Source organism: Zingiber officinale, chromosome 5A (assembly GCF_018446385.1).
Source record: "Zingiber officinale cultivar Zhangliang chromosome 5A, Zo_v1.1, whole genome shotgun sequence".
Lineage (NCBI taxonomy): Eukaryota > Viridiplantae > Streptophyta > Magnoliopsida > Zingiberales > Zingiberaceae > Zingiber > Zingiber officinale.
Window position 1 is genome coordinate 142,754,913 of NC_055994.1, and position 15,096 is coordinate 142,770,008.

Genomic DNA, 15,096 nt, shown 5'->3' on the forward strand with positions numbered 1-15,096 from the left:
TGTCGCTCGACTGTCTTCCGAGCGGGATATTTTTAGTCGCCGCTACGACCCTAGAGTTTAACGTCGCCGCTCGACGGTCTTTAGGCCGGGGGGTTTATAGTCGCTGGACCGACTCTAGCGTTTAACGCCGCCGCTCGACGGTCTTCCGAGCGGTATATTTTTGGTCGCTGCTATGACCCTAGAGTTTAACATCGCCTCTCGACGGTCTTCGAGTCGAGCGGTTTATAGTCGCCGGTCCGACTCTAGCGTTTAACGTCGCCGCTCGATGGTCTTTCGAGCGGGATATTTTCGGTCGCCGCTACGACCCTAGAGTTTAATGTCGCCGCTCAACGGTCTTCGGGTCGGGGGGTTTATAGTCGCCGGTCCGACTCTAGCGTTTAACGTCGTCGCTCGGCGGTCTTCCGGCTGGAGGGTTTATAGTCGCCGGTCCGACTCTAGCGTTTAACGTTGCCGCTCGACGGTCTTCCGGCCGGGGGGTTTATAGTCGCCGGTCCGACTCTAGTGTTTAACATTGTCGCTCGACGGTTTGATGAAGCTCGGGCGCTCGGCCCATCTTTGGTACTATCGTTTCTTAATTTTATTCCTGCATTCATAGGGTAGCGAAGAACAGAAATACATGCAATTGATTACACATGCGCACCTTTCATCCAACTCGATATGGCTGGAGGTGGTTAGCGCTCCATGGTCGTTCCAGCCGTCGTCCATCTTGATCTTCGAGATAGTAGGCGTCCGATCGGAGCTTTTCAATGACCTTAATGGGTCCAGCCCAGGGAGCCTCCAACTTACTCACATCGCTGACCGACTTCACCTTCTTCCACACCAGGTCGCCGACCTGGAACGCTCTCGGGATTACTCGCTTATTGTAATTTTGCTTCATTCTTTGTCGGTAAGCCATTAGCCGAGCAGCTGCTTTAGCTCGCGTCTCATCTACCAAATCTAGCTCCAGCTGCCTCCGCTCGGTGTTGTCTGCGTTGTACTGTTGCACTCGATCGGATTCGATCCCAACCTCCACCGGCATGACCGCCTCTTCTCCGTACACTAAGTGGAACGGCGTGACCCCCGTTCCTTCCTTCGGGGTCGTGCGGAGTGCCCATAAAACGTCGGGGAGCTCGTCCACCCAGCTGCCTTCAAGGTGGTCGAGCCGAACCCTCAGAATTCGAAGGATTTCCTGATTGGTGACTTTGGCTTGTCCGTTGCTTTACGGGTATGCCACAGAGGTGAAGTGCTGCTCGATGCCATATCCTTCGCACCATTCTCTGAGCTCCTGTCCAACGAATTGTCACCCATTGTCGGATACTAGCCACCTTGGAATGCCAAACCGACATATGAGGTGTTGCCAGACGAATTTTTGATCATCTGCTCGGTGATCTTTGCCAGTGGCTCGGCCTCGACCCATTTGGAGAAGTAGTCCACCGCTACCAATAGGAATTTCCGCTGCCCGGTCGCCATAGGCAAGGGTTCCACGATGTCCATGCCCCACTGGTCGAACGGGCAGGATACCGTGGACACCTTCATCTCCCCCGTCGGCCGATGAGAGAAGTTGTGGTATTTCTAACAGGAAAGGCAATTGGCGACAGTCCGAGCGGCATCTTCCTTAAGGGTTGGCCAGAAGTACCCGGCCAGCAAGATCTTCCTTGCCAACGACCGTCCGCCCGGATGTCCCCCGCAAGATCCTTGGTGCACTTCCTTCAGTATATATCCCGCGTCTTCTGAGCTAACGCACTTTAGTAGTGCCCGGGAGATAGCCTTCTTGTAGAGCTGGTCTCCGATGAGGGTGAACCGACCGGCTCTCCTTCTCAGCAGCTGAGCCTCTTCCCGATCAGACGGAGTAACTCCTGACCGCAAAAATTCCACTATGGCCATCCTCCTGTCGCTTGGGAACATGAGGCCCTCCATTCTGTCAATGTGAGCCACTAAGGATACCTTCTCGATCGGTTGTTGCGTGCCAATCAGCGTTAATGAACTTGCCAGCTTTGCAAACTCATCCGCCGTCTGGTTGTCCGCTCGGGGAATCTTTTGTACGACAACCTTGCCAAAGTTGGTCTTGAGCTTTTCGAAGGCCTCTACGTAGAGCTTAAGCCTCGCACTGTTTATCTCGAAAGCTCCCAAGATTTGCTGAGCAGCAAGCTGAGAGTCAGAGTAGATCACCACTTGGTTTACCCCCACATACCGAACAGCCTGCTGTCCAGCTATGAGAGCTTCATATTCCGCCTCATTATTGTTGCACGATAATCCAGCCGGACGGAGAGATACATCCGCTCCTCTTGTGGTGAAATTAGCAGAATGTCGACGCCGCTTCTGAGTCGAGTGGATGACCCGCCCACATAAATCCTCCATAAAGCTTCAGGCTCGGGATTCTGCACTTCAGTGACGAAGTCTGCCAAGGATTGCGCCTTAATTGCCATGCGGGGCTGGTACTGAATATCAAATTCACTGAGCTCGGTCGTCCATTTGATCAGTCGTCCGGACGCCTCAGGGTTGAGTAGGACTCTCCCCAGAGGGTTGTTCGTCATAACGATTATCGTGTGCGCCAGGAAGTAAGGTCGGAGCCTCCGAGCAGTGAGGACTAGCGCGAAAGGAAGCTTCTCGAGACCAGTGTATAAGCGGGATTCGACATCCTTTAGAATGTGACTTAGAAAGTACACTGGCTGTTCTTCGCCATCCAACCGAACCAATGCCGAGCCAACATCATGCTCGGTTAATGATAAATAGAAGCAGAGCGGCTCACCGATAGTCGGCTTGGCCAATACAAGTAGAGAGTTCAGATAAACCTTCAAAGTTTTGAACGCCCGGTCACATTCTTCATCCCAATGCAATTTGATGGCTCGACGCAGAACTTTGAAGAAGGGCGGGCTCCGATCGGCTGTTTTGGAGATGAACCGCGAGAAAGCCATTATCCGACCGGTAAGGCGCTATACTTCCTTTAAATTTCTAGGTGGTGGCATGTCTTGTAGTGCCTTTACCTTGCTGGGGTTGACCTCTATGCCCCGCTCGGTGACGATATATCCCAAAAAGCGATCACTTTTTGCTTCGAACAGACACTTCTGCGGATTTAACTTGACTCCGTACTTTCTCAGCTATGAAACGTCTCCTTTATGTTTGAGCAAAGGTTGACCGCTCGGTTTATTTGATAAGGATGTCATCCATATATACCTCCAAGTTCCGCCCGATTTGCTTCCGGAACACCTTGTTCATTAGCCGCTGATACGTGGCGCCGACGTTCTCCAATCCGAATGGCATTATGTTGTAGCAGTAGGTGCCATCCGCCATAATGAAGCTTACTTTCTCCTGATCGTCGTGGGCGAGCGACACCTGGTGATATCCCTGATAAGCATCCAGCATGCATATCAGCTCGCATCCAGCGGTCGAGTCCACCATTTGGTCGATCCAGGGCAGTGGGTAGAAATCTTTCAGGCATGCCTTATTCAAATCCCGAAAGTTAATGTATACCCTCCACTTGTTACCCGGCTTGGAGACCAACACCACATTTGCCAACCAGCTCAGGAATTGCACCTCCTGTATATGGTCGGCCTCGAGAAGCTTTTCGATCTCTACTCGGATGATGACGTTCTGCTCCGCGCTGATGTCCCACTTCCTCTGCTTTACGGGCCGAGCATCCGGCCGGACGTGGAGCTCATGCTACGTGATGCTCAGTGAGATGCCCGACAGCTCGTGTGTTGACCATGCGAAGACATCATGGTTGCGATGTAGACACTGGACCAGCTCCTCCTTCTGGCCTTCCTCCAGGTCGGATGCAATAAATGTTGTGGCTTCCGGTCAGTCGGGCTGGATCTGCACTTCCTCCTTTTCCTCATAAACTAATGTTGGAGGGTTTTCGGTTATGACATTTACCTCAAGGCGCGGTGCTTTCCGAGCGGACCGTGATTCGGCTCGGACCATCTCCACATAGCATCGCCTGGCGGCCAGCTGATCCCCTCGGACTTCGTCCACTTGGTCCTCCACGGGAACTTGATCTTTTGACAGAAAGTTGAGACAACTGCCTGGAACTCGTTGAGGGTCGGTCACCCTAATATCGCATTGTAGGCGGAGGGGGCATCGACCACGATGAAATTAGTGGTCCGCGTCCTCCGAAGCGGCTCCTCCCCCGGTGAGATAGCCAGCCTGGTTTGGCCGACCGGCAGGACTTCGTTGCCGGTGAATCCATACAACAGGGTTGTCATCGGAAGCAATTCGGCTCGGTCAATTTGCAATTGGTCGAACGCCTTCTTAAAAATAATGTTGACCGAGCTTCCTGTATCGATAAATATACGGTGAATAGTGTAATTTGCTATTACCGCTTGGATGATGAGTGTGTCGTCGTGCGGCACTTCGAATCCTTCCAGGTCTCTAGGCCCGAAACTGATCTCGGGACCTTGTGCTCGCTCCTGACTGTAGCCAACTGCATGGATCCTTAGCTGCCGGGCATGTGACTTTTTGGCCCGGTTGGAATCTCCTCCTGTGGGCCCACCAGCAATGATGTTGATCTCGCCTTGAGCAGTGTTGCTTCGGTTTTCCTCCTCCCGAGCGGATGGTCTGGCTCGCTCATGCGAGGCTCGGGGGCTGACCCTCGGTTGGTGTCGATGGCGCCGCTCAGGTGACTCCCTAGCCGCTCGTCGTCCGGTGCCCTGGGTCCGTCTCTTCGATCGGGTGAAGGCGATCAGCGGCGGTAGCTTCTTAGCGCCGGGTGAGAGATCGGGACGAGCGTCCAACAGTCACGTGTCTTGTGGGTGGCGGACTGGTGCAGTGAACAAAACATGGGAGTTCATACCTTTCCCTTTTGTTTGGGTTGCTCGGCCGCTACATGTTGGACGGCATGCGGCCTAGCTTCTTGATGAGGACGCGCTCCATCAGCGCGGGGTCCTCTCGGCGGCTGATGGCTAACCACTGGCTTCCGCTCGACAGCAGGCAGGGGCTCGGATTGCGCTTCTTTTCTTTTAGTCGCATAAGCTTCCTCCACGTTGATGTACTCGTTCGCCTTCTTCAGCATGTGGTCGTAGTCGCGGGGCGGCTTCCTGATGAGTGATCGGAAGAAATCCCCATCGACCAAGACTTGGGTGAAGGCATGCATCATCGTCTCAGATGAGATTGTGAGTATATCCATTGCCGCCTGGTTGAAGCGCTGTATGTAAGCTCGGAGGGTCTCTCTCGACCCTTGCTTCATGGAGAATAAGCTGACACTGGTCTTCTGGTAGCGTCGGCTGCTAGCGAAATGGTGGAGAAATGTCGTTCGGAAATCTTTAAAGCTCCTAATTGATCCGTCCGGCAATCTTCGAAACCAGCATTGCGCCGAGCCGGACAGTGTAGTGAGGAAGACTCGGCACTTAACTCCGTCAGTATACTGGCGGAGAGTAGCGACATTGTCGAACTTACCGAGATGATCGTTGGGGTCAGTCGCGCCGCTGTATTCCTCGATCGCCAGAGGGGCGTAGTGCTTTGGGAGTGGGTCCTGCAAGATCGCCTCGGAGAACTGGCGATTGATCCGTTCGAGAGATGATTCAGTCTGAGGCTCTTTGCCTCTCCTGACGTCCCGAGCGGGGGCTTCATCGGATGATCCCTGGTTAGCTAGAGCTAATTCGGACGGCGTTTGGAACAGGGTCCGATGAAACGGAATAGGGGTGGGCGGCATGTCTACTGGCGTGCCGGTTTGACCTTTATTTTGTGCCCAAGTGGAGTACTACTCCGGTCGATCTTCTTGAGCCGCTCGGCCGCCTGACACCAAGGTCGCCTGCTGTGCCAGCCGCTCGGCTAACGCCTTCTACTGCTGCTGCTCCACGATCTTTACTACTCTTGCTTCGATTAGAGCGTCGAGCTCTTCCTGTGAGAGCGTCACGGTGTGCAGTCGTCCAGCTCCTTCCATCTTCTCTACTCGGATTCAGGTGCGTTCCCACAGACGACGCCAATTTGACCCTATCTTAGCAATGAGTCGACAGACGCTGGGGATGTGGTGCTCTATGCTGTCTCCGGCTGATGACGTGGACCTCCAGTGAGCCTGCAACAAAGCCGAGCCGGGAAGGGATTCCCGGTGACGACTCTCCGACACTCAAGTCAGACAGTGACAAGATGAAGTAGAAGCAGAGCAACGAGACCAAGAGTTACCGTAGATGAGAATGCATACCTCTACCAAAGGTTGAGGGCCCTTATATAGGGCTCCGCGAGGGCGCGTGCACGCTCTCCAAGGCGTGCACGCCCCTCAAGGCATACCTGGAAATGGTCGCGTCAGAAAAGTGCGCCTGATGCCATACCTTAATTGTTCGAGCATATCCCTGACGTGACAGTGGAAACTTCCACAATACAATCCTCTGTCCGGTCCGGCCACCGACCATGCTGTTTTTCGGTGGCGTGTGTCTCGAGAAAGACATTTTCGGCTGCCCCCTTTGTCTTCTTCCGCATCTTTTGTTTGCGACCGTGCCAAGCGGGAGAGTCGCTCGGCCATGCTGACGTCCGGGGGGGGCACGCATACCGGACCGAGCGGGTAGTCCGCTCGGCCCTATACTCGGACAAAAATGTGGGCTCCATTGTTCCGCGGCTATGTCGAGCGGATCAGACGCTCGGCGTATCACCCATCATATGCGAACTCATGAGCATCGAAAGCCCCGCGGTCGGACTATCTCCTCGCTGATCGGGCGCTACCTAAGTTTGATCCCCAACTGGCCAGGCGATCTTCCGCCCGGCCACTCACATGAGTTGACTGCCTTGACCGCCTTCCACGTGTCCTTGATAACTCCCCGTACGGGACCCCACTCTTACCACCGGATCAGATAGAATGGAGATAAACGAAAAATTGAATAATTTATTACTGTAAATATATTTAAATAAAAGTTAAACTTAATGTCTATCAAGGAAGCGAAATATTAGAAGTATCTAACTCATTATTGCTAAACAATAATAAAATCTTCTATTTTGATGACATATTTGAATTTAATCAAGAAACAAGCATCGTAGCACTGACCGCATCAACGTGTTAGTGTTAAGTGCAGTTTTTCTTCTCCAATCTCAATGAGTAAGAGAAGCATAGAAAGGGAAATTTGAAAAAGGTGAAGAGGGGGAACTTAAAAAACTAGCTTTTTTATTTTGATTGTATGGATAAGATAAAAAAAAATTAATTCATGTTCTTATTGATCAAAGGAGAAAGTATCAACAACTAATGAGAATATAATAAGTAAACTATGATTGAGAGATATTGAAGAGGAATATATTAGATTTTATAAAATAACATTCAAATTTAATTTATTAAAAAAAGAGAGTCTCGACTCTATCCATTGAAACTCTAATAAGATCTTTGCGAAATATGAAACTTTGATATATTGAGATAATGTAAATATTTAATCACGTGGATCCTATTATTTTCCATTCTCTTAAAAAAATATACATAAAAATATATTTAATATATTAAAATAATAACCCTAATTTTTAGAGAATAAGATTGTGTAATTTTTTTATCATGTGGGTCATATTTTTTTCCATTATATTTTTCAAAATATATTTAATACATTAAAAATAATGTGCCCTAATAAAAATTGAAATTCTTGGCATATATCTTAATAGCCTATCCCTAAAGCCAGCCATACATAGATAAAGACAAAGTTGTGGAGGGTACGTGAAGACGTACGATGGTTAAAGATTGCTCATGGATGGTGGGAATATGAATGAGAGGAGTGCAAGTGGGTACGTATAGAATTGATTCACCAAACTTTGGCTAATGAATTAATTCAAGAATAGATTATTTGTGAGAGTTGAGGGTTTTTTTATCATGATTTCAACTAAACTTGAGGGTTTTTGTAGTGGTACGTACTTACATCAATCTCTACAGCCAACAAGGAATATAGTAATTAATATAGTATACAATATAGCAAGCAAATTCAATGAATGAATGAATGGCGGCGTAATGCATCAAAATTAAAGTAATATAATCTGATCAGCTTAATTAATTCCTTAATTGATCAGTCGTCCGGAAGCAGGCTGTAGAGTATTTGCGTAGGCCATGAAGGTAGGGTAATACGAACCCGTGCTCGTCGTCAGCCTCTTTAGATCTCTCTGCCTGAACGAGTAAACGTAGGCTTCAAATTTGACGCTGAACACCAACACCATCCCTTTCTCCTTCCCGCCGTCGCAAACCAACATCCTCCCCACGCTCTCTGCCTTCTCCAAGCTGTAAACAAACTCATTCAGCTTCGCCCATGAATGACCAGTAGTAGACCATCTCCAAACCGTGAACGTGCCGGAACGTCGACGGTAATGCACCAGGCACAGCCACGATTTCTCCCAAACTGCCACGCCGATGTCGTCGTCGGACTCCACAGCGCCGTCGTCAGGCTCGGGCATCGCGAGAAACTCCATGGCCCCCGTGGCGATCTCGTATGACATCACGTAGGGATCGCCTGCGATGTACCTGGAGCAGTCGGAAGCCCAGAAGACGGTCCCTCGGTGCACCACCGGATTGTGAAACCCGAAGTCGCGGCAGCCGTGGTGGATCATCTCGTCCCTCGTCCAAACCTGGGCCGCCGAGTCGTACACGCGGCACCGGTAGATGTTGGACCAATCCTCTTCGGGTGTAAAGTAGACGAGCTTGTAGTTGTAGTCGCCCGTGCCGCTGTCACCCATGAACTCGACGGCCAATCTAGAGTACGGTGTGCCGCCGTCGGAGGGAGTAGGAATGATCCAAGAGTCGCAAAGGACGGGGTTATAGGCGCATATGCTATAGGAAATAGTATCCTTTTTCATGTAGAAGATGAGACCGCCAGCAGAGCAAAGGATCTCAGAATAGCCATAGGCCGGGAGGATATCTAAGGCGGCCCGGGGGATCCCAGCATCTGGATCAAGGATAAACAATTGCGGGCGAGAATAGTTGTTGTCGACCAAGATGGCGGCGGCAGCATCGGTATTGTGGTAGGATTGCATGAGGTGGAAGAGGCGATCGGAGGTGATCATATTCTTCAAGGACTTTGAGACGAGCTGGAGACGGAAGAGATTCTTGGCCGGAAGGTAGGAGAAAACCTCCGCCAATTGATCATAATTGAGGATTTCCTGATTGTTGGTGGTGTAAGTTGCTGTGTTATTTCCAAGTTGAAGATTGTGGTTAGCCATTGATAGTGCATGCATCGAGTCTTCGGTGACAATTAAATATCTTTCTATCTACAAATAGATGTTAAGATTGATGTTTAAATTCCGTTACAAACAAATTTGAGAAAAAATCTCTTAAATTGTAGTCCAAAAAACAGAAAGAAATCTGTGGGAAAAAAAATTCCCTTCCGCGTTTTTTCCTTAAATTTAAATTTACCAAAATAGTTTTCAATCACAATACTCAAGTTATCGTGATTAATTCGTTATAAAATTTAATATAGACTAATCATATTATGGTTGGATAGGTTTAATTTTAACTACTTCCTTTTTTTTCTTCAAATTTATCCTTAAATTGCAATGGTATCTTAACTTTCCCAAATTATAACTCGCAACTAAATAAATCTAATCAACATGCATGTTGAGTTCTGTTTCTACAAAATAGAAAAGTTATAGTTTTTTATAAGAAAATTTCTAGCTAGATCAATTCCTCCTAAAATTTTGGAATTTTTAGCTATTTTTTATTAATTTGCCCTCGTGTGTTTTTATATATTTTGTTAGAATGAATTAACTGATGCATGTTTGAAGACGGCAAGACTTATTTAATCTCCAAAGTTAATAATCACAATTTTAAGGTATAATTAGGATGTAAATTTCATGCATGGGTTTTTGATCAAGATAGACCATAAGACAGCATAAAATTAAATATTAAGATAAATAAAATACAAATTGAGACGTATTAGACAATATAAAATATTGTTTAACTTAACAAAATTTAAATTCATTAAAAATATTTATAACTTAATAAAAAATAATTGTAACTAAATAAATTTTTAAAAAAACTTTAAATCAAAATTAAGAAAAAATAACACATTCAATTTATTGGGTCAAAATTATAGATAAAATCAAGAGAATAGTACAAACATATAGGAACTTGTTTCCATAAAACTATAGATCCGCTACATTAACAACTCCTTTAGTGCCAACCCCACAAATATAGAGGGAGGTACATATAGATACACAGGTGTCAGGCACATGGTGAGGTCAACCTCAGGTCGTCAGTTCTTGAGAATCGACCTTTGATCATTACGCTAGAGATGTCATCTACCGTCTGTGCTACGCCCTGGGAGCTAACTTGTTTTCATAAAATTTTGATATCTCTAGGTCTATATTTAAGTCATATAATTTTTTAAAATTTTCAAAATTATTTTCTAATCTGGACGAATTCAGGATTCATCTCAGAATCTGGGATAAATTTTGAATTTGTAATATGGGATGAATCTTGAATTCGTCCGATGAATTTGACGATAAAAATATTTTTTTGTTAGGAATTTAAGATGAAGATATTTTATTGCAAATTTTATTATTAATTTGGATTAATTTTTATTTTTATCGCCAAAGTTATTATAATTTTAAGATAAAAAATATTCATCCCAGATTTTTATTCCTAAATCATTATTTGTTTATGATAAAAATTCTAAGCGTGAGTTCAGTTTTGACAATCTTTGTTTTAAAGTTAAGAGTATTTGTTTTTTTTTTTCCAATGTATTAAAATTGTCATGGCAGGCTAGACTTATTATAAAATAATAATAATAATAATAATAATAATAATAATAATAAAACTTTCTATTTTTCAAATTTGTTGTCTTAAAAGAGCGCCATAAATAATTATCTTAATTTGTAATTGCATTCAATGCGCAAATTAAATAATAGGATGTAAATTAGATTAAATTAATTAAAATGATCTTCTATGACAATGGACAATGCTCTAATACGCTCTCCACTAGCTATTGCAATCTTTATAATAATAATTGCTATCTTGTTTTGCATGGGCAGTCAGGACAAAAAATGACCTGTTGTGATAACTATAAAATTTGATGTTCTTTATTCACATTAAAATATAGAACTTAGTCCCCAACTCTTCCTCCATGATTTCATGAATGTTATGGGTTTTAGATGTATCTTTCATCTCAAATATTAAGTTGATAGCTTTTTAGATCGCTATAAAACTCAATTTGTGACAAAGGATTCACCAACAACAAATCAGTATTGACTTTAATCCTTCATCCCAATTATTAAAATTATAGTGATCTTGTCTAAAATCGGTGGAGATAGCGGGCTGGACAGATGACTCTGAGATTGACCGAGAGACAACTTTGACCTGTAGAGAAAAGGGCTTCTTCCTCTTTGCGCACACAAAAAAGAAAGTAGACAGAACATCAGCGTCAGAACCAAGGAAGGGGTCCCTGATACATGCTCTCAGACGCTCAAGTCAGTATAATGGAAGAGCAGAAAGTGGACAAGAATGCAGTAGATGAGTGTGCATAGTAAAATATAATGCATCATATACCTGGCTAATAGAGAGAACACCCCTTTATATACCACCTCTCATAACTTCCATAATCATAAGTTGACAGAGAATGCCAGTGTTAGAAGTTGTCGAGTAAGGGAAGACATATAGTCTGGGAGATGTATAGTTATTATTCGAGAAATCTTCAATTACCAGCATGTGAACCGCTTTTGTAACTTAGGCCATTAATGAAACGATTAAGAGGATATGATTTCACAATGTGTCAGATGATGGAAAGTATACAGTCACTTTCGGAGAAGGCTCCATTGAATGCATTTATGATAATAGAAGAATATTCTCTGACGAATAGTTGTTATTCTCTAACATATTGTGATTCTCTAATAATATTGTCCCCTGAAAGTATCTTGGCTAGATATTTAGCCAACCGACAGTATGGTAGACTGGTACATAAGAGGCAAGGTACTAAGTTTTGTAAGATCCCCCGATCCTGGGGCTACTCGACCATATGTTGTATGATACTGGAAATCTGATATAGAAGCAATAGAGAACCAAGTCTCATAGGTCTAGTCAGTTATATGACCGACCGACTATAGGCTGGGATACTTGTCTCTAAAGAATGGAAAACCAAGCCCTGAGAGATCTAGTCGATACTTTATGTCGATTGTTCATATGTTATGTTAGGAGGCTTGCCTCTGAAGTGATAACTTGAGCGCTGGAAGTCTGGTCGGGTCCATATTGAGAGTTACCTTACGCTTTGCATATTTACCTTGCGTAGGTGATGGGGATGCTGAGCTCTGTAAACCCAACTAGCTATATGCCTGACCATCTTTACGACCAACTGATTGTAAATAGAGCGTTTTATTTATGAGAAACGAGAAAGTGAGCCCAACCAAAGTATGGGAGCTCAACCCCACAGATCCGACCGACACATTAAGACTGACCGGGTATATGAAGGAGGACTGGTATCTGAGAAGTAAAGACCCATACATTTAATCGGCTATATATTGAGAGTCATACTGTAGCAATGAAGAGCTATATCTCGTATGCTCGACCGGCTCTAGGGTCGTTCAGGATTAATTTATATGTCTTGGAACTGTCCTCTAAATCTTATCAGCTTTAGGGTCGTTCAACCATATGACAGACGACCTATGCTTAAAGAATGGGCAGTAGGGTTCCCTGAATCTGGCCATCTATAGGGTCGAGTGGTTATGTACTAAGTACCTTGATGTTGATAAGTGGAGAGATCTCTTAAGCCCGATTGGCTATAGGGTTGCCCAGCTTTATACTAAGAGCCTTAACACTAAGGGGTTGGACCAGGGTGAGGGTGACTCGTTCAACTATATATGCTCTGACTCGAATTGCCACATCACCTAACTTTGACCGTTATCTCACCTTGACCTCGACTACGACACTACCTTTGGGCTCCATTATAACATATCGAATCACTAGTCTCTCTTTCAAATCTAATCAAAGGAGGTTTATAGTTGACTGGCTGGACCCAAGTTTAATTTTAACGCGATCGTCTGAGTTACCAGTTCGATCGTCTAGCCTTGCTTTCACTCACCCCTTAAACATTGCACTTAGTTTTTATCCTGAAAAGATGCATGTCAGGCTTTTAATATTCTAAGTAATGCACCAATGATACATGGGGAAGGTATTTTTTAGCGTAATGATGTGGTTGTCTTATTCATCATAAATGTCCATTTATGCATCAGATACCCTATTTTAAGATTTTACCTTAAATTTTAGATAGGGTAGCAAAAAATTCTTTGCATCAGCTACACTATCCATTCCCTAAATTATGTATTTATGAATAGTACTTCTCTAAATTTAGGGAATGGATTTCATTCCCTAAACATTATAGAGGAGAAAGAAGACATAGGGAAGTTGATATATGATGTATTGAAAAGTGGATATTCAAATTTAATAAAGTAACTTTTTTACCCTAAATTATGCATTTTAGATAGGGAAGTTGGTGTGGATGGGATGAAAATCCTATTTCTTTTTTATTCAATACCTGAGTCCACCTCTTGGCCGATCGGATGGATATCAAACCTTCCTCCTATTCCAAACCTTAGAAATTTTAAACATGATCCATCTTTTATTTCTGCCTCAAGGAAGCTGGATGGCTTAAAATTTTCAGCTCCAAAATTGCTGCATGGAGGCCTACTATACTTGTTCAGACTAAGCCCCGTCCGGACATCACTTCCCTGTTCTTTCGGTAAACATTAACGACTTAACTATTGTGTTATCACTAATTAAGGTCTTTTTTTATTTTATGTAGTGGATGTTTTCTATGAGGCCCTAGTTTCCTAGCGTCTTCAACTGGAAGAGGACGAGTTAAATTGACAAGAATAAATGCTTTTGGCCAAGCGGGAAACTCAATAGGTGGGCCTTTTGGAAGAGGCCACTAGTAGTTGGTCGGCAGATTCTAGCGAGGCACCTATAAAAGAAGATGAGTTACCTTCTGACCCTCTTCTAGTACCAGAAGGCACTCCGTCCTTTGGCTCCAAAGCTCCGCTAAAGAGGAGGCGCAAGAGGCGCTGACTCGTTCCTTTTACCCAAGTTCTTGAGGAGCATGCATCTCTAATTAATGTGCCCTCCCCCCATCTTACACCAGTCTGGGAAGAAACACCAACTCAATCTTCCGAATGGACCCTGTATCACTCTTCCAGATAGCAGTCCAATCTGAAAGTCTACTTCTTTTTGCAACTTAGCTATCTCAACACTCGAGTTAAATGTGGATAGAAGTTCTAATTTCTCCACACGCTCTCTTAGGATTTTGTTATCTCGCTCTAAGTCCACCATTAGGTGGCTCAGGTTTAGCTAGACTGCATAAAACTAAAATGAATAGCATTGAGAAGTTTTGCTTACTAAAGTTGCGTTCTAAGCATGCTCATCTACACGCTCAGAAACAGAGAAATCTCTTGGTCGTCTTTTCGCACTCATCCAAGCCTCGGCCAATGACCCTTTCAACTTCACCACCCCGTAAGACAGCTATGAGGTGGAAACCATTCCTTGTTGGGATAGTAAACCAAAAGTGAAGTAGATTGGTGATTTGAGTTAGAAGGAGAACTTGGCCTAGAAGAAGAGGCGCCCGGGGTAAGGCCCGTTGGCGATGTTGAGTGGATGGAAGATTAGGGTCTATGAATTGGCTTGGTTGGTTGGGGTGGCAGCACAGATGTAGATGGCACTGAAGAAAGACCGGTTGATCGTAAGATAATGGACTTGGCCGGAGGATGGTCAGCTATAATCGGGCCTTTTCCTTGGCCAACGGGAGCATGGGGCATTACAGTAGTAGTCCACAGTGGAGATGACTAGATGAACAGGTGGCTCTGAGGTTGACAGAGAGACGACTTTAACCTGTAGAGAAAAGGGCTTCTTCCTCTCTGCACACACCAAAAAGAGAGCAGACAGAATGTCAACGTGAGAACCAGGGAAGGGGTTCCTGGGGCAGACTCTCTGACCCTCAAGTCAGTATAATAGTCGAGCGGAAAGTGGACAGGAATGCAGTAGATGCGTACGCCTAGTAAAATATAATGCGTCGTGTACCTAGCCAACCAAGAGAACCCCCCTTTATATATCACCTCTCATAACCTCCACAAACATGAGGTGACAAAGAATATCTGGTGTTAGAAGTTGTTGAGTAAGGGAGGACGTATTGTATGGGAGATGTATAGTCATTGTCCAAGAAATCTTCCGTTACTAATATGTAAACCGCTTTTATA

At 45.0% G+C, this 15,096-nt stretch overlaps 1 protein-coding gene across 1 annotated transcript; it reads right to left on the reverse strand.

Annotated features, from left to right (window-relative positions):
• Positions 1–2,912: 2,912 nt before the first annotated feature.
• Positions 2,913–5,626, reverse strand: LOC121980107. Its single transcript, XM_042532073.1, has 5 exons — positions 5,371–5,626; positions 4,296–4,456; positions 3,451–3,639; positions 3,154–3,324; positions 2,913–3,044 (listed from the first exon to the last, which is right to left on the reverse strand). Exons 1-5 carry the CDS (start codon positions 5,624–5,626, stop codon positions 2,913–2,915), a joined length of 909 nt encoding a protein of 302 aa, XP_042388007.1.
• Between the last annotated feature and the right edge of the window lie 9,470 nt (positions 5,627–15,096).

Coding starts and splice junctions, on each gene's coding strand:
- LOC121980107 (XM_042532073.1), bottom strand. CDS start 5,626: ATGCCGCCCACCCCTATTCCGTTTCATCGGACCCTGTTCCAAACGCCG. Junction 3,640..4,295: donor ACACACTCATCATCCAAGCG/GTAATAGCAAAT, acceptor AGCATCACGTAG/CATGAGCTCCACGTCCGGCC. Junction 3,325..3,450: donor AGCCGGGTAACAAGTGGAGG/GTATACATTAAC, acceptor GATGCTTATCAG/GGATATCACCAGGTGTCGCT.